Source organism: Rhinatrema bivittatum, chromosome 9 (genome assembly GCF_901001135.1).
Source record: "Rhinatrema bivittatum chromosome 9, aRhiBiv1.1, whole genome shotgun sequence".
Taxonomy (NCBI): Eukaryota; Metazoa; Chordata; class Amphibia; order Gymnophiona; family Rhinatrematidae; genus Rhinatrema; species Rhinatrema bivittatum.
Genome location: NC_042623.1, coordinates 200,720,610 through 200,744,453, shown reverse-complemented (window position 1 = coordinate 200,744,453; position 23,844 = coordinate 200,720,610). Strand labels below are relative to the sequence as shown.

At 44.1% G+C, this 23,844-nt stretch overlaps 1 protein-coding gene across 5 annotated transcripts in view; it reads right to left on the bottom strand.

Annotated features, from left to right (window-relative positions):
* Positions 1-23,844, bottom strand: part of U2SURP (U2 snRNP associated SURP domain containing) — a 186,892-nt gene that overhangs the window by 17,317 nt on the left and 145,731 nt on the right. For all 5 annotated transcript variants that reach the window (XM_029617276.1, XM_029617280.1, XM_029617278.1 and 2 more), the window contains 2 exons: positions 19,303-19,369; positions 18,323-18,479 (listed from right to left, as the gene is read on the bottom strand). In XM_029617276.1, coding sequence (XP_029473136.1) covers positions 18,323-18,479; positions 19,303-19,369 — 224 coding nt within the window. The remainder of the gene's footprint in view (positions 1-18,322; positions 18,480-19,302; positions 19,370-23,844) is intronic.

Here is a 23,844-nt window from a genome sequence, read left to right as displayed (position 1 = left end):
TGAGTCCTGGTGGCCTCGCTCCTCTGCAGGTCATCTTTGAGCACCCTTGGAGAGAATAGGTGAAAGCTGGAACTTCTACACCAATTTCTCAGCCAGATAAGGTTGGGTCTGCTCCTGGTAACTTGGAATTAAGCTCCGCTACATCTTTCAGAGCACATTCTATAGAGCTCCAAAGGCCTGCAGAAGTCATACTTGATGTGCTGTGGTCAGCAATTACTAATTTGGAGAAAGAAAGGTTGCTTACCTGTAACAGGTGTTCTCTGAGGACAGCAGGATGTTAGCTTGCACACATGAGTGACATCATTAGATGGAGCCTGGATACTTATGACAAAGTTTCTAGAACTTTGACTAGGCACATGGAGCATGCCCTATACCACACATCCACATGAGGTCCCTCTCCAGTCTTGTATAATAGAATTATAATTCAAACAAAAAATAGGGAAACCCAACTCCATGGGGTGGCAGGCGGGATTCGTGAGGACTAACATCTTGCTGTCCTCTGAGAACACCTGTTACAGATAAGCAACTGTTTTCTCTGAGGACAAGCAGAATTGGTAGTCCTCACATATGGGTGAATCCCTAGCTACAGGTTGCTCTTCAACACAAAAGGGGACTAACAGACACCTAACCAGGTGCCGACGGGCACAACAAGACAACCCGAACCCAAACAACGGGCCCTAGATGGGGAGAGTTGGGTTCTACACTTCAAACAGGTTTCGAAGGACAGACTGGCCGAACCTACTGTTGCGTCGACCATCCCTATCCAGACAATAGTAAGATTTGAATGTGTGGAGAGAACTCCATGTCACAGCCTTGCAAATGATCTCCATGGGAACTGCTTGCAAGTAGGCCACCGACATTGCCATGGCTCTGACAGAATGAGTCTTAACATGACCCCCAAGATGCAGTCCTGCCTGGGCATAACAGGAGGAGATGAAATCTGCTAGCCAACTGGATAATGTCTATTTGGCAACAGCAACACCCAACCTATTCCTATCAAAACAAATAAAAGGTTGGGTGAACTGTCTATGGGCTTCTGTACACTCCTGGTAGAAGGCTAAGGCTCACTTGTATCCAAACTGTGCAGTGCTCATTCGCCTTGGTGCGAATGGGTCCTGGGAAAGAATGTTGGCAGGACGATGGACTGATTAAGATTGAAGTCCATCACCACATTAGGTAGTATGCATACGCAAGTCCACTCTGTCATGAAGAAACTTTGTGTACGTTGCATAAGTCACTAAGGCCTGGAGCTCGCTGATCCTGTGCGCTGAGGTGACGCCACCAAAAATATGACCTTCCAAGTCATGTACTTCAGGTCACAGGGGCACAGCGGTTCAAAAGTAGCTTTCATCAGCTGAGCTATCACCACATTGAGGTCCCAAGATATAGTGGGAAGCGTTAGGGGAGGCTTTAACTGAAGCAGGCCTCACATGAATCGTACAACTATAGGCTACAGAGATGGGCGTACAGTCTATACTTTGGTGGTTTGTGCCAACTGCACTGAGATGAACTCAACAGTGTTGTCTTTAAGCTAATCTCTGATAGGTGTAGAAGGTAATCAAGCAGTTTGTGTGTGGGGCAGGAGAATGGATCTAGGGCCTTCTGCTCACACCACACGGAAAATCTCCTCCACTATAGTCCATAAGACTTTCTAGAAGCCACCAGGACCTGAGTCATATCCTCTGAAAGATCAAGCGCCTGCAGGATTAACCTCTCAACATCCAGGCTGTGAGTAACAGGGCCTGCACATTGGGATACAGCAGCTTGCCTCGATCTTTCGTGATGAGATCTGGGGAAGTCCCCAGACTGATTGGTCTCCGAATGGACAACTCCCATAGGGGCAGAAACCAGATCTGTCTCAGCCAATGAGGGGCTATAAGGATCATAGTCCCCCTGTCCTTGCAAAACTTCAAGAGAGTCCTCGCCACTTAAGGTATCAGAAGATACACATACAGAAGACCCTTGCCCCAATGAACTGGTAAAGGCATCTGAGGCTAGTTTGCCATCTGACCTGTATAGAGAGCAGAACGGAGGCACCTTCCTGTTGCAAGGGGATGTGAACCCTTGAGATCTACGTCCAGGTTCCCATTTAAGTTTATGGATCGCCTAACACTAAAATAGGTCTAGGCGATGTACAAGGGTACAAACAAAATTCAATAATAAAACAATGAACATAAAAAAAAAGATTAAAACATCATACTGAAAAAGTCAAACATAATAAAACATACACAATAAAAATAACTAAAAACAGGCAAGTAAAATCAAAACATACTTAAAAATACATTAACAAAAACATTTAGAAATTTTCTGAAATTCTTTATCACGTCACACTGACAAAGCTCCAATCGGAAAGAGTTCCAAAGGGCAGGACCAGCAACTGAAAGAACACTCAACAGTAATGTGCAGTTGTGTGACTCTAGGAGATGGAACATCTAACAGCAGAATATCCGATTTGCTACTCCATAGTCCGGGGACCACTCGTGCTGTCTGAAGGCTCGACTCAAGCCTATCCGCTACCATGTTCTCCTCTCAGCCAAGTACCTGGCCCTGAACACCAGCCTGTGGGACAGGGCCCACGACCAGAACTGGACCGCTTCCTAACACAGGAAGTACGATCCCGTGCCTCCTTGTTGACATACCACATGGTTACCTGGTTGTCTGTTTGGATGTCAACTTTGTTGGCAGCCAATTTCTGAAAGCCCATAGCATATACCTGATTGCCCAAAGCTCCAGGAAGTTGATTTGACAAGAGCCTTCCTGAGCGGACCAGAGACCTTGGATGCTGAGCCCATTTATATGAGCTCCTCACCTCAAGGTGGATGCATCCGTGGTTAGCACAATTTGGGTAGGGAGACCACAAAATGAGATCCCTTGTTTCAAATTTGAAAGTACCCGCCACCAGGACATTGAGTCTCGGAGCGACTCGGATGCAGTCCTGGAAGCACTGAGTGGCCTGGCACCACTGCAACTTCAGGATCCATCGGGCTCTGCGCATGTGTAAATGTGCCAAGGAGTGACATGATCGGTTGTGGCCATATGGCCCAACAGCCTCAACATGTGCCAAGCTGACACCTGCTGGCTCTGCCATGATGGTCATCCCTCTGGTGAGGTAGGAAGGCCTTGGTCTGAGCCATGTCTAGCAGGGCTCCTATGAAGACAAATTGAAGTGATGGGCTGAGATAGGACTTTGGGTAGTTGGGAACTAACCCTAGTGACTCCAACACCCGCATAGACCGGACAGTCCTGCCTGAGATATGCTCAACTAGCCAATCATCCAGATAAGGGGAAAACATGCATTCCCAGCCTGTGGATGTGCGCCACCACCATAGCCAGACATTTTGTGAAAACCCATGAGGCTGACACTAGCCTGACTGCAACACCCAGTACTGGAAGTGCTGTTTTCCCTCTACAAATCGAAGATATTTCCTGTGACCAGGGAAGATCTCGATGTGAGTGTATGCATCCTTTAGATTGAGGGGGCATAGCCAGTCCCCTTTTTTGTAAAAGAGGGATTCAAGGTGCCCAGGGAAACCATCTTGAACTTTTCTTTTTTTTTTAGAAAAGTGTTCAAGACCCTCAGGTCTGGGATGGGAGGAGTGCTCCTCATTGGAATCAGGAAGAACCTGGAGTAGAATCCCTGCCTTCTTTGCGCTGGTGGTACGAGCTCAACCGCCCTGGCCATTAAGAGAGAGGAGAGCTCTGCCAGGAGTACTTCCTGATGCACTACCAGCCCCCAAAACGAGCATGGAGGGCAATTTGGCAGGACACTCACTAGATTCTAGTACTCTTGATGGAAGATGGAAATAACCCACTGGTCTGAGGTTATACTGGGCCACTGGTTTGCAAAGAACCGCAGCCTGAGCCTGGAGGGTCCAATGTCCCGGGTACGGGCGTCTGGCCTATGCTCACTACGACCCAGTCAAAACCCAGTCCCAGAAGTTGACTGAGGAGCTGTCTGGAGCTTAGGGGTTCTCTGCTGTCTGAGATGGCCACGGAAGCCCTGATGCTGTCAATGGGAGCGAGGGGGGAAGAGGATAAGACATCCTTTGGTGAAAGACTTCCTGGGCCCCTGTCTCGCCAGCCTCCTAGAAGAGGACAGGTCGAATGATGGTAGAGAGCTGTTGGAGGGTTTTATGGTTGTCCCGAGATTCTCCCCAGTACACAGAGTGCCAGAGTCGTTCCTGTACCTCTGGTCGGAGGTCCGAGGCCCACAGCCATGCCATTCTGCGGGCACCAATTCCCACTGCAGAGACTCTGGATGCCATCTCAAAAACATTAGGTTGCTCGGACCTCGTATTTTCCGCACTTCAGGCCCTTATGCACCACCAATGTGAGGGTGTCCTGCTGCTATTGAGACAGCTGCTCGGCCACCTCCTGCACCTGCTACCAGATGTCCTGTGAGAACTGGCTCATGTAGAGCTGGTAGGCAGCAATGCGGGCAACAAGCATGGCACCTTGAAACACCTTCCTCTCAAGAGCATCCATCGTTCTATGATCCTTCCTCGGTGTGCCAAGGAATGAGTCTGAGAATATTTGACCCTCTTGAGGGCAGATTCTCCCACCACCGAGTGGTGGGGCAGCTGACGCTTATTGAATCCAGCAGCCTTCTGGATGAGGTAGACTTCATCTGTCTTCTTATTAACAGGAGGCACTGTGAGGAGGTGTTCCCATATTCTCAGCAGCAGCGCCTTAAGGATCTCATGCACAATCTCCTTAGGAGGCTCCACGAACTGGAGGATCCCAAGGATTTTATGCCCTGGCATCCTCCTCTGTTAAAAACTGAAATGGTATAGCTTCTGCTATCACCCTTACAAACCCTGTGAACATCAAGTCCTCAGGAGGAGACTTCATTCACTCCTCTGGAGAAGAAGAGTCTGATGGGAGATCCTCTGAGGACTCCGAAGCATCACCCCCAGGGGGTCACAGGGTTCCTCATCCTCACTGTAAGCAACAGTGGCTGGGTCCCTAGGTGCTCTGCCTTCGTCCAGAGGTGCAGGCACTGGTAAAACTGAATGGGTACGGCAAGCCTCAGCATATCTGCTGGTTTCCGTGGAGCTTCCTCAGAGGAGGAACCAGCGACTACCACCATATCGGTAGGGGAGGCCTCTGTGCCCCACTGGGTATCAATGCTGTCCCGGGAACTGATGCCAACTGGATCGTAATGCACAGATGAGTACGTTGAGCTTCTACAGAGGCGGTATGAGGACAGGTGTAGCAGATCCAGTGCCACCATCGCCACAGAACCAAAGCCCTGCAGTGCCTGGTCCACCGCTAGCTGGAATTGGTGCTCCAGCTCCTCCTCAAGCATTGCCAATACTGACTGGGCGGAAGAAGGGGTGGCCACATCCTCTTCAGATCCACGAGATGGATCAGTGACTTGCAACAGGACCAATGGAGACTGTCGTGCCCCCCCCCCCCCCCGCCCCAACACAGATGGAGGATTGTCACTTCGCCATGGTGCATCCCCGTGCATAGACTATGATGAGGAACCCGAAGTTATCGGCCTGGAGGAGATTGACTGTGGTCGTCTCCAGCACCCCTATCTGCCGATGGCATTTACGGAACCAGCCGATGTCGATAGCTTGGTGTCCATCTGTGCAGCTCCTTGGTCCTTCGATGCCGATGCCAATGCCACCAATGCTGATAGCTCAGATTTTTTCAACCCGAAGAGCTCCTCCATCTTTTTGAGTCGACGCCAACGTCCCACTGGGGTCATCTGGGCACATAAACGGCAACCCTGGACGTCATGCGATGCCCCCAGGCAGAGGGCACATATCTCATGCGATTAAGTGATGGACATGGTCCTCTGGCACTGGGTGCATCGCCAAAAACCAAACATGGCCATGCTGGACAAAACAAAAGGGGCATGAACCAAAAATGATGGTGGTGGGGCATCTATGGCCGGCAGGCACAGATGCACTGCTACAAAGGGGAATCAACCGTGAAAGGAAACTTACCAAATTTGCTGAAAACCTTGATTAGGAGAGGGACCCAGCGACAGAACGGCATGGGAAAAAAATACCAAACAAACCATGAGAAAAAAAAGTTTTCCACAAGGCCAAAAAATAGCCAAAGTGAGCTCACTCATACCACGAGGTATGAGTGGTATAAGGCATGCCGCACTTGCTCAAGAGTGCCTAGTCAAAGTTCTATAACCTATGACATAGGTTTTCCGCATCGGGGCTCCATCTGATGTCACCCATGTGTGAGGACTACCATCCTGATTGTTCTCGGAGAAATGTGTTTCCTCTTAGATTGGCTTTGTTTTGGGCTCTGAGTGGGGTTTCTAAGCAGGTGCAGGAACATTTAGTACCAATTAATATTCAGAGGAAAGATATAGATATTGAGAAAAAAAATTTATATGAAAGTAATCTAGTCCTTTTACAAGATAATCATTTGATACATCAGAAATTAAGAGCACATGGGACATTATGAAATAAGATTTAAGGTTTCTAAATTTTCCTAAATGAGCTCTTATTCCTCCTTTAGAAATGCTGGAGGTTTGGTTTTTTTTTGGTTTTTTTTTTTTAAGAACATCTGAAATTATCTAAAGAGGCTATTCCTCAAGTTAACAAAGATTATTTGACTGATGAGAGGACTGATTCTTTTGATGAGGTAAAAAATTTAGAAGAGTACAAACAGATTTAATTTGACAGAGATAGTTAAGGCAACCCTATTGGTCACCTTCACTCAAGAATCAGATAAACAGATGACAATGTGTGTGTTTTTTGGGCTAAATATGTTCCCTTCATGGGGAATAAAACTGCTGTGTTCCCTGGAGTTTTCATAGAGACAGCATGGAAATGTTTCTTGCTAAAAGACAGTACTTGATTTGGGTGCAGTTTTCCTTGTAAATGTGTTGTGAAGTTAAGAGGAAATAAGCACATTTTCTTTGAACAGATCCAATTAGAAACATTTCTTCAAAATCAAAGTTGTCCTGTGGTTTTAGCTACCCCTAGCATTGCGAATCAGATATAAATAGAAAAGTGTGTTTTTCTTATTTTTGTTCTTTTCTTTTTTGTATTCTTCCTTGATGAGGACTAAATGGCAGTTGATGGATTTTTTTGTCTTTGTTTATTACATTGTATCTTCTAATATTTCTTTCCATTTATTTGGCTATGCTTTCTGCATATCAAGATTCTCTTGATTTGTGACTGGAAATTGAGAGAAATAGAAAAATAAATTAATAGAAACAAGGCCAAAAAACCTACCTAGGTGATTAAAGGGAGACAAAACACTTCTAGAACAATTGCAGCTAACAACCACCTGTGCCCAGACTTTTTGCAAGAAGCTAAAAGTATCTGTTTTTACAAACATTTGTTTGCATTAGCGCACACAGTTATCAGCGCCTGTATAATTCCAGATGACAGGTTAGTGGCTATTGGATATAAGTAGTGTCAGTATGAGTAAACTATTTGTTGTCTGTTTTTGTTTCTTTGAATTTCTATGAATTTTTTTTTTTTTTTATTGTACACCACCTTGAGCAGTGCATTATAAATGGGATACAAATGTTTTAAATAAATAAGACAAAACTGCAGGACTCCATGAAGAACAATTCCTGCGCTTTCAGGAAACAGATGATTACTTAGCAGTAGACACAAAGAATTGCAACCCTGTGGCTCAACACAAGAGAGACTGAAGGGCCCCCATGTGGACACATGGCAGTATACATGTCGCATATGTCCAGTACAGCATACTCAAAGTTCTAGAACAAGGATGGCCAATTCTAGTTCTCACGAGTCACCAACAGGCCTGGTTTTCAGGATATGCACAATGAATATACAGGACATATTTGCATATAATGGAGGCAGAATATTCAAATCTATTTCATGCACGTTCATTGTGGATATCCTCAAAACCAGGCCTGTTGGTGGCTCTTGAGGACCAGAGTTGACCACTCCTGTTCGAGAAAGTTTGAAGTCAAAATTTCTGTGCTGGGTGTCATCTGATGTTATCACTTATGTGTGTCATAAGTGTGTGTGTGTGCCATCCTGCTTGTACTCAAGAAAATCTCTAAATCAGTGCTATAATCCTATAAACAATTTCTTCCGATGTCTTACAAACACATTACTAATTGCAATTCAAACACATAGGGGCCCGAATCACTGAGACTTTTCTCTTATTCTGTGTTTATGAGATAAGACCTTGAAGAAACAGACATTTTGAAAGAGAAACTCCCTAAATTCAAACTACTAAGCCAGGGGTCGGGAACCCATGGCTCGCGAGCCAGATATGGCTCTTTTGAGGGCTGTATCTGGCTTGCAGACAAGTGTCGCCACACTTTCCCGCTGACCCAGCTGCTCCCCGGTCCTCCTCCGCCCGGGCTTAAAATGCTGTCAGCCCGGGCGGAACGTGGCAGGACAGCTGGAGTCAGCGGCACCGGAGTGCTCTCTTCTTCCCGCCCCCCCCCCCTCCCCGCGCGGCCCGGAAGAGGAAGCGGAGAGTACCGGGCGCGTGCGCGGCAAGAAGAGGCCACGCTAGTGCGCTCGGCATCGGCCCGAAGAAAAGAAGACTGCAGCGCGGCTCGGAGGAAAATGAAGAGCTTCAACCGCGGCCGATGGGACTCCGCCTCCGCGAGGGCTGAAAATGAAGAGGTTAGCGTTGGGAGGAGGCTGCTGCTGCCGCCGCGAGTTCCCGGGTTGGGGGTGGGGGAGAGAGTGAATGCTCTCTCTCTCCCCCACCCCCAACCCGGGCGCGTGCGCGGCAAGAAGAGGCCACGCTAGTGCGCTCGGCATCGGCCCGAAGAAAAGAAGACTGCAGCGCGGCTCGGAGGAAAATGAAGAGCTTCAACCGCGGCCGATGGGACTCCGCCTCCGCGAGGGCTGAAAATGAAGAGGTTAGCGTTGGGAGGAGGCTGCTGCTGCCGCCGCGAGTTCCCGGGTTGGGGGTGGGGGAGAGAGAGAGTGAATGCTCTCTCTCTCCCCCACCCCCAACCCGGGAACTCGCGGCGGCAGCAGCAGCCTCCTCCCAACGCTAACCTCTTCATTTTCAGCCCTCGCGGAGGCGGAGTCCCATCGGCCGCGGTTGAAGCTCTTCATTTTCCTCCGAGCCGCGCTGCAGTCTTCTTTTCTTCGGGCCGATGCCGAGCGCACTAGCGTGGCCTCTTCTTGCCGCGCACGCGCCCGGTACTCTCCGCTTCCTCTTCCGGGCCGCGCGGGGGGGGGGGGGGGGGGGGGGGCTGTGTGTATGTGTGTGAGAGAGATTGCATGTATGTGAATGATTGAGAGCCTGTACATGTGAAAGAGAGTATGTCTGTGATTGATAGCCTGCCTGTGAGAGAGAGAGCATGAATGTAAGTTTACCATTGGGAACCTGTATGTGTAAGTTTGTGATTGAAAACCTGTTTGTGTGAAAGAGTATGTGTGTATGATTGAGATCCTTTGTGTGTGAGAGAAATCATGTGTATGTATGATTAAGAGCCTGTGTGTAAGTAAGAGAGAGACCATGTGTGTCTGTGTGTGATTGAGAGCTGATTTAGGTGAGGGAGCATGTGAGTATGTGATTGAGAGCCTGTGTGTAAATGAGAGAAAGAGAGGACATGTTTGTAAGCATGTGAATGAGAGTCTTTGTGTGAGAGAAAGACAGCATGTATTTATGTGATTGAAAGCCTGTGTGTGTGTGTAAGCGTGAAAAGATAGACAGCATGTGTGTAAATGTGTAATTAAGAGCCTATATAAGTGAGAGAGAAAAAACATGTGTATATGTGAGTACTGAGAGCATGTGTGTATAGGTGTGTCATTGAGAGCCAGTGTGAGAGAGAGCGCTGGTATGTGACAGAGGAGAAACATAGAAACATAGAAATGATGGCAGAAGAAGACCAAACGGCCCATCCAGTCTGCCCAGCAAGCTTCACATTTTTTTCTCATACTTATCTGTTTCTCTTAGCTCTTTGGTTCTATTTCCCTTCCACCCCCACCATTAATGTAGAGAGCAGTGATGGAGCTGCAACCAAGTGAAATATCAAGCTTGATTAGTTATGGGTAGTAGGGGAAGTAGGGGAAGTAACCGCCGCAATAAGCAAGCTACACCCATGCCCATCTGCTTTACCCAGACCGTGCCATTCAGCCCTTATTGGTTGTTTTTCTTCTCCCCTGCCGTTGAAGCAGGGAGCTATGCTGGATATGCTTGTAGTATCAGTTTTTCATCTCCCCTGCCGTTGAAGCAGAGAGCCATGCTGGATATGCGTGAAGTATCAGTTTTTCTTCTCCCCTGCCGTTGAAGCAGGATATGCATTGAAAGTGAAGTATCAGGCTTATTTGGTTTGGGGTAGTAACCGCCGTAACAAGCCAGCTACTCCCCGCTTTGTGAGTGCGAATCCTTTTTTCTTCTCCCCTGCTGTTGAAGCAGAGAGCTATGCTGGATATGCGTGAAGTATCAGTTTTTCTTCTCCCCTGCCATTGAAGCAGAGAGCTATGCTGGATATGCGTGAAGTATCAGTTTTTCTTCTCCCCTGCCATTGAAGCAGAGAGCCATGCTGGATATGCGTGAAGTATCAGTTTTTTCTTCTCCCCTGCTGTTGAAGCAGGGAGCTATGCTGGATATGCGTGAAGTATCAGTTTTTCTTCTCCCCTGCCGTTGAAGCAGAGAGCTATGCTGGATATGCGTGAAGTATCGGTTTTTCTTCTCCCCTGCCGTTGAAGCAGAGAGCTATGCTGGATATGCATTGAAAGTGAAGTATCAGGCTTATTTGGTTTGGGGTAGTAACCGCCGTAACAAGCCAGCTACTCCCCGCTTTGTGAGTGCGAATCCTTTTTTCCACATTTCCTCTTGCTGTTGTAGCTTAGAGTGATGTTGGAGTCACAGTAACCATGTGTATGTTTATTGAATAAGGGTATTGTCTCCAGGCAGTAGCCGTCATTCTGGCTAGCCACCCACTCTTTATTGACGGCCTCTTGATTTTATGGATCCACAGTGTTTATCCCACGCCCCTTTGAAGTCCTTCACAGTTCTGGTCTTCACCACTTCCTTCGGAAGGGCATTCCAGGCATCCACCACCCTCTCCGTGAAGAAATACTTCCTGACATTGGTTCTGAATCTTCCTCCCTGGAGCTTCAAATCGTGACCCCTGGTTCTGCTGATTTTTTTCCTATGGAAAAGGTTTGTCTTTGTCTTTGGATCATTAAAACCTTTCAAGTATCTGAAAGTCTGTATCATATCACCTCTGCTCCTCCTTTCCTCCAGGGTGTACATATTTAGATTCTTCAATCTCTCCTCATAAGTCATTTGATGAAGACCTTCCACCTTTTTGGTCACCCTTCTCTGGACCGCCTCCATCTTGTCTCTGTCTCTTTGGAGAAAGTTCCAAGCAAACCACCCCACCTCCTGCTAATTCAGAACAATCTCAGGACACCTGGATATCAAACGTTCCCAGGTATGCAGAGCAAAAAAATTTTTGTATCCTAATTATTTTTCATTACTGGGTCTTTGTGTCTGCTATTTTGAAATATTTTGTTGGTATCTGGAAATGTTTTATATGAGTTTTTAATTATTGGATATTCCACTCATCAGCTGTTTTGAAATATGTTCTTTTTGTTAGTACAGTTTTACTGCTGATGATTTTATATTTCTTGATTTGTTTTATAAGGATGGGTGATGTTTCTTTTTTCCTTTGTTACACTGCATACAGAGACTCTGGCTTGTTGCAGTTTCTAATTCAGTTTTTTCTGCATGCTTCTTGTTATGCGTTTTGGTCTCTTTATTCTATGTTAGGTGAGGGACAGCACGTGATTCAGGTGAGGTTTTCTGCTGGCGTGTAGTTTCTGTGTAGGATTCTATAGCAGCCTGACTTGGTCCGTTTTCCTAATAGGAGATGTATTGGGTGTCTTAAGGCCTGGTGTAATATTTTCAGAGACTTATTGTACTTTAAAAGTGTGATCTTACATAAAATGCACACATTTACTTGTATTTAGTTTTAAACATATTGTATGGCTCTCATGGAATTACATTTTAAAATATGTGGCATTTATGGCTCTCAGCCAAAAAGGTTCCTGACCCCTGTACTATGCCCTCATATCACCAGCACAGGTTGAGAAAAGTTGAGGGACTGGCAGAAATGCTTGGCCAACAAATTTCACAGAGCACTTTGTTAAGCCACTTTCTAAACTCTACTATAAACTGGCATCACCGTCTCTTAACGCATGTTATCTTGTTCTCATTTCTAAAGTAAGCAAAGATCTCTCCCTTTTTTTCAAAGCATACAACGGAGGTGAAGGAAAGTACCTGTGTATGTAATTTTAATTGTGTATACTATTCAGAATGCAAAAGGTGTGAAATCTGTAAATAAACCTGCTGCATTCATAGCCAACCGCAAGGCAGAGCTGAGATGATCTTGTAATCTAATGCAAAAATGTTTTATTAAACAGACTTAACATAAGAATTGCCCTACTGGGTCAGACTGAGGGTCCATCAAGCCCAGTATCCTGTTTTCAACGGTGGTTAATCCAGGTCACAAGTACCTAGCAGGATCACAAAACAGACAAATTCCATGCTAACACCCGGGGATAAGCAGTGGATGTTCCCAAGTCTATCTGGTTAACAGTTTAAAGACTTCTCCACCAGGAAGTTGTCCAAACCTTTTTTTTTTAATCCAACTACACTAGAGCCTTTACCACATTCTTCTGCAATGAATTCCAAAGTTTAACTGTGCATTAAGTGAAAAATAATTTTCTCTGATTAGTTTTAAATGTGCTACTTTCTAACTTCATAGAGTGCCCTCTAGTCTTATTATTTGAAAGAGTAAACAAATTCACATTTACTTATTTTAATCCACTCATGATTTTAAAGACCTCTATCACATCTCCCCTCAGCCTTTCCTCATAGGGGAGCTGTTCCATCCCCTTTATCATTTTGGTTGCCCTCTGTACCTTTTCCAGCTCCAGATGTGGTGATCAGAAGTGCACACAGTACTCTAGGTGCAGTCTCACCATGGAGCGATATAGAGGTACTATGACACACTCCTTTTTATTTTCCATTGCTTTCCTAATAATTCGTTTGCTTTTTAACTGCCACCACACACTGAGCAGAGGATTTCAAAGTATTGTCCCCTTACACTGCTGACACAGAGAAAGGCAATCAAACCTGTTCTGTATTGCAGAAACTTGGCTGCTGGATTCAGATATTTATTTTTAATTTTTATATACCGACATTCTTGTATAATATACAAATCATACCGGTTTACATTAAAACAGGAGATGCAGGAAAAAAAAGTTACCTTTGTCAAATACATTTAAAATTAATGACAATGAAAATTGTTAACAAGGGATAACAACTATGAAAAAAGAGAAAGGTAAACAAAAGTGGAAGAAACATAAAAGTTAAAAAGAAAAAAAACGAAAAAAAGGTAGCACCAAGGGTTGCACAAAGGGGAGTGCCCCTTTGTCACGCCCCTTCGGCGCGCGACGCCAGGTGGAATGGCGCAGTTTACTGGCTCGACGCTGGGCTGGATGACATCACAGGGGGGCGGGTCTCATGCTCACTGTTTTTCTTCACAGCGATCTCCATTCACATTTTCAAGCTGATTTTTTTCATTTTTTTTTTTTTTAGCTTTTCTCTTCAGTGATATAGCCTTGTTGAATCAACTGTGTGCCTTCATAATGTTTTGTCTAAAATTAGACCCAAGAGAAGGGGTGGTAGTTTGCCAACTATGGTAAAAGATTGTTTTGGTATGTCGTTTGTGTCTGCTGATTCTCTCCCACAGGTAGACGTGCTCCTTGTTGCTTCTGCCTATTCGGGTGTATATTTCTATTTACCTTTTTGAACCTATGGTATTCTACTTTGATAGCATCCTTAGTGGCTTTTCATGCCAATGAAACATTTTAGTTTTAGGTGATTTTAATTTGCACAAGGACTTGATACCATTAACATTGCTGAGAGGATTTATTCCCCCCCCCCCCCCCCCCCCCAGAAATCATGTATTCTTTAGGATGGATGCAGATGATTCATTCCCCTAACATATACAATTGGCAACATTTTAGATTTAGTCCATCTTCGGGAATCTTGGCCTTGCATTAGTGATTTCAAGTATGCTCCTAGGACAACAAGCAGGATGGTGGTCCTCACATATGGGTGACATCATCAGACGGAGACTGGCACAGAAAGCTTTTGACAAAGTTTCTAGAGCTTTGACTGGCACACTGAGCATGCCACTAACCGCGCAAGCATGCGAGGCCCCTCTTCGGTCTTTTTTTCCGCCAAATAGTTGCCTCGCAGTGGCAGAGCTCTGCTCTGTAGTGTTTTTTTTCCAAAGTGTTTCCCGGTCGTTTTTTCCTCGACTTTTTCTGCGACGGGTTCCTCTTCTCCAGTCGGTGCCCCGTCCAGTGGCATGATAGGTGTTTTTTTCCCTTCACTGCGGTCGATTCCTGCGTGTCACTCCTCAGTGGCTGCCGGCCATTGACCGCTCGCCAGCTATTTTTTATGGCGTCGTCTGGTTTTCGATTGTGCCCCCAATTCCTGCGGACCATGTCTTATTACTGATCCGCATGAGGACTATATCCTCTGCTGGGGGCGTCATATGACATCTGTGGGTGCCATCTGTGCAATTAGCTGAACCCCAAAGGCTGTTGTGCCTGTGTGGACAAAATGTAAAAGCTTTTTGGGTCCAAAAAGTCTGATCCATCTACTCCAACACAGACACCTAGAGGCAGAGGGGAACCGTTAGATACGCTGTCCCTTTCCACTCACCCAGCGAGCCCATCTTGAGAGAGGAGCTGGAGATACGCCGTCCCCAGTGTTGTCGCAGTTCAAGATGTTTGGGTCTTCACCTTACTTGGTGCCAAGGAAAGATCGGACCAAGCATCGCAAAAAATCCCGCAGTCACTGGTCGGAGCTCAGAACTCCCCTCATGCGCAGAATTTCAATTTTTTATGCAGAATTTGGAGCAGGCCCCGGCATGCCACATCGCGGTGAAGAGGGAGACGTCCTTGGCGTGCCATGTTGCAATGAAGGGGGAGAAGGACCCAGCGTGCCATGAGTGAAGCTCCTCCCGCTCACAGCGAAGATGGAGCAGGCCCCGGTGAGACTGTGTGGGTAGAGGTTGTTTACGTGAGACACTGCGATCCTGTGTGTAGAGGTGTATGTGTGAGCCAGAGAGAGGGAGTCTGTGTGAGGAGATTGGGAAGGAATGTGTACGTGTGAGAGAGACTGGGAGCAGAAGTGCGAGTTTGTGAGGGAGTGAGGGTGCTAGTTTGTAAGAGAAGGAAAGTGTGTTTGTGTGTGCGAGAGAGCCTGTGTGTAGGAGTGTGTGTGACAGAGAGGGAGCCAATGTGCAGGGGTGAGAGAGAGACAGGCAGCCTGTATAAGGGTCTATGCATGAAAGAGAAAGGGAGCCTATGTGAAGGTGTGTGTGTGTGCGAGAGAGAGAGAGAGGGAGCCCGTATGAGGGGGTATGTGCACGAGAGAGAGGGACAGAGGGAGCCTGTGTGAGGGGACGTACTGAAAGAGGGATCAAACTCTGGGAGTGGAGATAGGGTGGAAGGCATTGAGCCTAGCGGGGAAAGGGAGAGATAGTGAAGGCTGGAGGATTTGGGGGGTCTGAGAAGGCAAAGTGAAAGGAGACTGGCCAGGGGAGCAGGGAGAGAGTGTGGAAGGGACATTCTTACAATCTACTTCTAGGGAAATTCTTCTCAAAATATTTTAAAAAATCTCTACCTTTAATAACTTTTTTGTATTACATTTTTAATTACTTGTCATGCATATTGTGTTATTTTGACCACTATAAAGGTTGTAGAATTTTCATTTTTTTGTATGCAGAATTCTCCCAGGAGTAGTTCATTAATATCTGCTTCTTAAATATTTTTAGATTTCCTTCAATTAAACAAGTGTGTTTAATAGAATCCTGTGAAAACCTTTTCTTTGTTGCTGGATCTCTTCTTTGGAATTCCTTACCTGCTACTCTGAAGGCTGATGGCTCACTGCTGAATTTTCAAAAGAGACTTAAGGCATATCTTTTGCACAAGCATTTAATGATCTTAATCATTTTATATTGGGAACCATTCCTGGCTAGTCCAAGGCTTAGGTAAAGTTTAAGCTTACTGTCCAATGTGGCTTATCAGGTATGTTTGATGCAATCAGTAGATTTTATTTTCTAATCTACTTTGTTGATATATATGTGAATGTTTTATTGAAACCCTTGTAGAACTGCAGACAGGAAAGCTAGAAATTTTATAAAATAGATCACCGTATTAAAATGAAAAAGTGGACTGTTAAATGATCGAGGGCGAGAGCCAAGATGGCTGCACGCTAAAGAGATATGCTCCGACTCCCTCCTCACATCCTATTTTCTTCGGCGCAAAATTCAAAATACATACCTTATGGGTAAAAGGAAAAGAAGGCCCAGAGTGTTCCCCGAAAATTCAGAGGGAACTCCTCATCAGGGTCCGATGGACCAACATGATGTGCGGAGCCAGGGGCCCTTGCTGAGCGCCGTGAACGAGTCCTTGGGCGGCCAGCAGAGAGGCATTCCTTCGTTGGCAACCCCGGATCTAGATTCATCACTATCTCCGGAGCAGAGTCGGGTGCCTCCACAACCTGCCCCCCGTGGGAAGTGCTGACGTGCAGCACATTCCCATCGCACCCCGAAGATGAGCAGCCGGCAGTGTCAGCGTCGGGTGCAGCCAGCCTGGAGTATCAGACCGAGGGAGCTGGGTAAGGGGACAGAACCCCTGCCGAATTTGCTTTCGATTTCTACAATGGCTGGACTTTCTGTAAAGGATACATCAGAGGTACCATCCGTCCCTTTAGCTAAACCTGCAAATATTACCTTGGACATAATATGGGAAGCTATTGCAACCTTGCCAACCAGGTCTCACAGTTACTTTCTCAGTGTCGGGACTGTTCAAATTCTTTAAATGCTTCTCAGTCACAAATAGTAGAAATAAGATCTTAAGTGGACTCTTTGGAGTCCAAGGAGTTAAAGATTCAGAACTCAGTTAATACAATTTTGGCTGGCCATTTGCATCTTCAGAATAAAATGGAAAATTTGGAAAATGTTGTAAGGCGCTGCAACCTTAGAATTTTAAATTTTCCAAAGAAGAGATGTAACACCAGTTGAAATGCTGCGTAGCTATTTCACAGAGGTTCTGGCAATTAAAGAAAATCTACTGCCACCTATTTCTAAAGCTATCTGCCTGGTATTAAGGTCCCAAATTTGAATATTATACCAACAGAAGCTGTTTCTACTGATTTGTCTCATCTTCTTTTCTTGAAAATTTCCACAGAAGAAAATGTTTCCTCCTCTACTTTGATCGCTACTTTTGCCTTGGATTCAGACCGGGACTTTGTGCTAAAAATTCTTTTTCCGCAAAAAAGATGTATTATTCTTAGGGTTTAAGATACGTACGTTCCCTGATGTGTCCAAGTTAACACAATCTATGAGAAAACGTTTCCTATTAATGTGCCCTGCTGTTGTGAGTTTGGGAGCTTCCTTTTGGTTATATTTCCCCTGTAAATGCATTATTAAATATAGTGGGGTCAAATGTTTTTTTTTTACCCTACCCAGCTAAATACCCTACCCAGCTAAATACCCTCCTGTGTTACCCTTCCCCCCTCCACTCCCTACCTCTCCCCCTCCCCTTCTCACCTCACCTCTCCCCTTCCCTGAACTATTGTTATTTTATATTATTCCCTATAATTGTACATTTTGTATATACCTGCAATCTTCGCTTACAATAATTTACTAATCTAATTTTATTCTTCTGTCACTTCTTCCCCCCTTTTCTCTGCTTTTACTATCTTGTAATCATGTTATTCTAATTTTAGTTTAATGTTTTATTTCCCCTTCCTTTCCTCTTGCTCTAGTTATTATGTTCCAATATTTTTTTAATTGTATTATGTTAAACCTGTTCGATGTAAAGCGCCGTCACTGGCACTAGTTTCTTGTTACGCTGTGAACCGATGTGATATCTTTGATGAATGTCGGTATATAAAACCGTTAAATAAATAAAATAAATAAATAAAATAATGATAAACTTAAGCAGGCTTCGTCTATCCTTACATCCAGCCCATAGGTTAACCGACCAATTGGAATTATTAGGGCTTGAATCTCTTTATGTTGTGGGGGTTTTTTTTTCCTTAATTGTAGTAAAGTTTCCTCACAATTTCATAGGCTCTCCTCCCAAATTGTGGTCTGACAGGGATATATTGAGATTTATATGTATAAGATATTTTCCTGATTATGTGCTCTCTATACACCATTTCTTGTCAAGTTTAACTTGTTAATTTGATTTAAATATTGATAAAGAATTAAAAAACTGAAAATGACAGTAAAAAAATAAAATAAAAAATCACATTTCTCCTAAGGAAGGTTTATTTCTATTCCAATACTGACCTCAATTTCCCGAAGTTTGGCACGCTTTTCTTCATTCATTTCTAAATATTTCATTGATTTAGATTCAGACATTTCATCTTTGATTGGATTTGAGTAAAAATGCTCTTCAGACTTGGAGCTCTGTGTATCGTCTTCATCTTCGCTTTCTTCTTCTTGGCTTTGAAATTGAACAGGCAAGGTTAATACCAAAGGCCTCAACTTAAGGAAGTAAATCCATATCTTACCAATTAAAAATTTGATATCCAACTATAACAAATGGGTTTTCAAATGGAGAATTTGTTTAAAAGAAAATATTACAATATTTGCAATCTACTGGCCCAGTAGTCCTGTTAAAGCAAAATCTTTATTGTACTGCAGGACTCTGAGTCCATTAGTAAAGTAGAAAAAATGTTGTGCTGAAAAAAAACTTATTCAAATGCAATAGAATATTTGACCATGTACAAGGTTGAACTCTGCATCTGAATTTTTGGTTTACACCATCATGTAACCTGTAATTCCTATCACATACTTTTACTTACAAATTCCAGAAAGCTTTTAATGAACTGGGTACACAGCAGAGAGAGCACAAACTACAGCTTGGGCTAAGACACTGGCTATCAGCTACATTAAAAGGCCTGCACCGCCACCACCAAAGACGGAAGAGATCAAATGCCTCATGTTATAGAAAATGCAGATCAGAATGAAACTGGTTTGGGAGAGGAAAAAAGACAGACCACAAATACTCAAAACTAATAGGAAAGCAACAAAAAAAAAAAAAAAAAAAAAGAGATATAGCAGCAATGGATTTCAAGAGTTTGTGAAGCAGAAAGTCCTAACCCTGCTGTCTCTAGTGGCTATTAACTGATACAAAATGCTACAGTGGTCTCAGCCTTCAACAAGAGTGAGGAACTTGATCTCTCTTCATTTGTAGGAACAAATTTACTGCAATTTCTTTTACTGCCTCAGTGGCAAAATATTTTTGACAAAGAAACACTCCTTACTTTTGAGTTTCTTCTTCTTCAGATTCCTCATGCTGATCAAACATCTCCCACTTGGAGGTAGTAACTGCTATGAAAGTCAAATAAATATAAAACATCTTCAGAGCTGCATGGCTGCTGCATTTAAGCATACAAATTATAGCAAACGTCAAATTCTACACACTAGGGCAGGGGTCGGGAACCTTTTTGGCTGAGAGAGCCATGAACGCCATCATATTTTAAAATGTAATTCCGTGAGAGCCATACTAACTACAACCCCCCACCCTCCTGACCCCCCAAGACCTACCAAATTAATTTACTACAACCCCCCACCCTCCTGACCCCCCCCCCCAAGACCTACCAAATTAATTTACTACAACCCCCACCCTCCTGACCCCCGCCCCAAGACCTGCCAAAAGTCCCTGGTGGTCCAGCGGGGGTCCAGGAGCGGTCCGGGAGCGATCTCCTGGACTTGGGCTGTCGGCTGCCAGTAGTCAAAATGGCGACGACGGCGCTTTGCCCTTACTATGTCACAGGGGCTACCGCCGCCATTGGTCGACCTCAGTGACATAGTGAGGGCAAAGGGCCGTCGTCGCCATTTTGACTACTGGCAGCCGACAGCCCAAGTCCAGGAGATCGCTCCCGGACCGCTCCTGGACCCCCGCTGGACCACCAGGGACTTTTGGCAGGTCTTGGGGGGGGGGGGTCAGGAGGGTGGGGGTTGTAGTAAATTAATTTTGGAGGTCTTGGGGGGGGGTCAGGAGGGTGGGGGGTTGTAGTAAATTAATTTTGGAGGTCTTGGGGGGCGTCAGGAGGGTGGGGGTTTTTGTTAGATTTTTACTTTTTTTTATTAAAGATTTGTCTGCGAGCCAGATGCAGCCATCAAAAGAGCCACATCTGGCTCGCGAGCCATAGGTTCCTGACCCCTGCACTAGGGTATGAAGTCAAGCTATTCATGAACACCCCCCCTCCCCCTCCCTAAAACACTGAATATTTTCAGTAGGAAAAAAAAGGTAGAAAGCAAAATCCCTCAGACACTACCAAATTCCAGGATTTGCAGTTTCAGAGATTCCTTTAATCATGATATCTGACAATTGGGTAGACACACAGACAAGACAACATTTCTTGCAGTTTAATGTGAGAGGGTCAAGATCAGGAAGAGTTAGGGTTTGGGGATTTAAAAGCAATTTTAATGAGGTGGGTCTTTAAGTGGGACTTGAACACAGCCAGAGATTGACCAAGACGCATCAACTCAGGAAGGCCGTTCAAGGCATGCAGTGAGGCAAGACAGGATTTACAGAGTATAGCGTAAGCAATGGAAAGGAGGAACACCTTGCCTGAATGGAGGTTATGAGATGGGATGTCCTTTCTATCAGATACTAAAGGATCCTACTCAAATTCTGGGCAAAAATGTTCGTATTTGACTACTGAAATTTCTATTTCTTTCACACTGTCTAATTACAATCATTATAACAAAAAAAAAATAATAATAATCAAGGACCTTCATCATACATGGGGCGGTCAATGACCATGCTCAGTCTGCTCGATTACTTTTAATAGCCCATAATATAATCATTGGTGCAGCATCTTTTCATCGGTGTTCTGGGAAGACCAATGACAGCGAGATATGTGCAACTATGAGACTGGAGGATTTGTCGGAAGGCACATTTGAAACTTCTTCCTGTTTGCAGAAACACTGTTGATGGAGAAAGTGACTAGTATACATCCCGCTGATGCAGAAACCAAGGTGGTTTTTGAAACACAGATCCATGTTGGGGTGTTAACAAGAGCTAAGTCATATGTATTAATAAGAGGAGGTCATGTTTTTATTTGTAAAGATACAAATTGAAGAGTTCAAAATCTAAAAAGACTAATGATTATATCATGGGCTATTAAGAGCAATTGAGCAGAATGAGCATGGTCATTCACAGTCCCATGAACGAAGGTCCTTGATTTCTCTCGTGATTGTAATTAGTGCGAAATAGGAAAATTTTCAATAGAGTTGGTATAGCTTTTGATTTCCCCTAAATGTATGGATTTTGACCATTTCAACAAATAGCCTGAATTAGGATTAAGACGACTGAACACATTAATATAATCTGCTACCTCATTACTGAACAGCACTGTATTCAAATATCTGCTAGTTTTCACTCTGAAATTTGAAGTGTTCTGGACTAATTAAATATGGATTTAGTTATGGAATCAAATGGGTGTCCAAACTTTTGTACATGCCATATTCACTGTTTTTATTTTCAATCTGTTAAAATCAGCATAAGAACATAAGAAATTGCCATACTGGATCAGACCAAGGGTCCATCAAGCCCAGCATCCTGTTTCCAACAGTGGCCAATCCAGGCTACAAGTACCTGGTAAGTAAAACTAAGTAATTCCCATGCGACTGATGCTAGTAATAGCAGTGGCTATTCTCTAAATCAGCTTGATTAATAGCAAGTAATGGACTTCTCCTCCAAGAACTTATCCAAACCTTTTTTAAACCCAGCTACAATAACTGCACTAACCACATCCCCTGGCAACAAATTCCAGAGCTTAACTGTGCGTTTAGTGAAAACATTTTCTCTAATTAGTTTTAAATGTGCTACTTGCTAACTTCATGGAGTGCCCCCTAGTCCTATTATCTGAAAGAGTAAATAACTCATTAACATTTACCCATTCTAGACCTCTCATGATCTTAAAGACCTCTATCATATCCCCCATCAGCCGTCTCTTCTCTAAGCTGAACAGCCCTAACCTCTTCAGCCTTTCCTCATAGGGGAGCTGTTCCATCCCCTTTAGCATTTTGGTCACCCTTCTCTGTACCTTCTCCATCGCAACTATATCTTTTTTTGAGATGCGACAACCAGAACTGTACACAGTATTCAAGGTGCGCTCACCATGGAGCGATACAGAGGCATTATGACATTTTCCTTTTTATTCACCATTCTCTTCCTAATAATTCCTAACATGGTTTGACTTTTTTTGACTGCTGCCGCACACTGAGCTAACAATTTAAATGTATTATCCACTATGACACCTAGATCTCTTTCCTGGGTGCTAGCTCCTAATATGGAACCTAACATCGTGTAACTACAGCATGGGTTATTTTTCCTTATATGCATCACCTTGCACTTATCCACATTAAATTTCATCTGCCATTTGAATGCCCAATTTTCCAGTCTCACAAGGTCCTCCTGCAATTTATCACAATCTGCTTGTGATTTAACTACTCTGAATAATTTTGTATTTGCAAATTTGATTACCTCACTTGTCTTATGCCTTTCCAGATCATTTATATATATATTGAAAAGCACGAGTCCTAGTACAGATCCTTGAGGCACTCCACAGTTTACCCTTTTCCACTAAGAAAATTGTCCATTTAAACCTACTCTGTTTCCTTCTTTTAACCAGTTTGTAATCCATGAAAGGACATCGCCTCCTATCCCATGACTTTTCAGTTTTCTTAGAAGCCTCTCATGAGGAACTTTGTCAAATGCCTTGTGAAAATACAAATACACTACATCTACCGGTTCACCTTTATCCACATGTTTATTAACCCCTTCAAAAAAGTGAAGCAGATTTGTGAGGCAAGACTTGCCTTGGGTAAAGCTATGCTGACTTTGTTCCATTAAACCATGTCTTTCTATATATGTTCTGTGATTTTGATATTTAGAACACTTTCCACTATTTTTCCCGGCCCTGAAGTCAGGCTAACTGGTCTGTAGTTTCCTGGATCGCCCCTGGAGCCCTTTTTAAATATTGGGATTACATTAGCAAATAAATGGTAATTTTGCATTAAAAACTGCAGAAAGATATGTTCAACTTTGTACCATGTAGAGGTTGTATCAGCTTCTGTTCACTTGTTCACTTAGATTCACTGAAATATACATTTTGACCCAGATACCTAAACTTTTACATATTGTATACAGTGGCTTGCAGAAATATTCAACCTCCTAAAAAGTCAGCAGATTTGTGTGCATTACAAATGACAATAACACAGATTGTTTCAGACAGTATGTTTATTGCAAATCAGTATGCTCTTCAAAGAAATTAATTTCTCTGCATGTTTTGTAAAATAAAATACTTGGCAGAACCACCTTTTGCTGCAATAACAGCTTTAAGTTTGTTTGGGTAAGTTTCTGTCAGCTTTGCACACTATTTGGGAGTGATTTTTTGCCCACTCTTCCTGGCAGATTTGCTCAAAGTGGTTCAGGTTGGTTGGATGACTTACGGGCTGCAATTTTCAAATGATGCCACAAATTCTCGATTGGACCGTGATCTGGACTTTGATTTGGCCACTGTAGAACATTCACCTTTTTGTTGTTCAACCCCTCCTGTGTTGCTTTGGCCTTGTGCTTGGGATTATTGTCCTGCTAAAAGGTGAACTTTCTCCCAAGTTTTAGTTTTTTTTAGCAGACTGAAGCATGCTGTCTTGCAGTATCCATCCGTCCTTCAATTTTAACAAGATGCCCAGTCCCCACTGAGTATAAGCATCCCCACATGATGCTGCCACCCCATACTTTACTACTGGGATGGTGTTTGCTGAGGAATGGGCAGTGGTTAGTTTTGCGC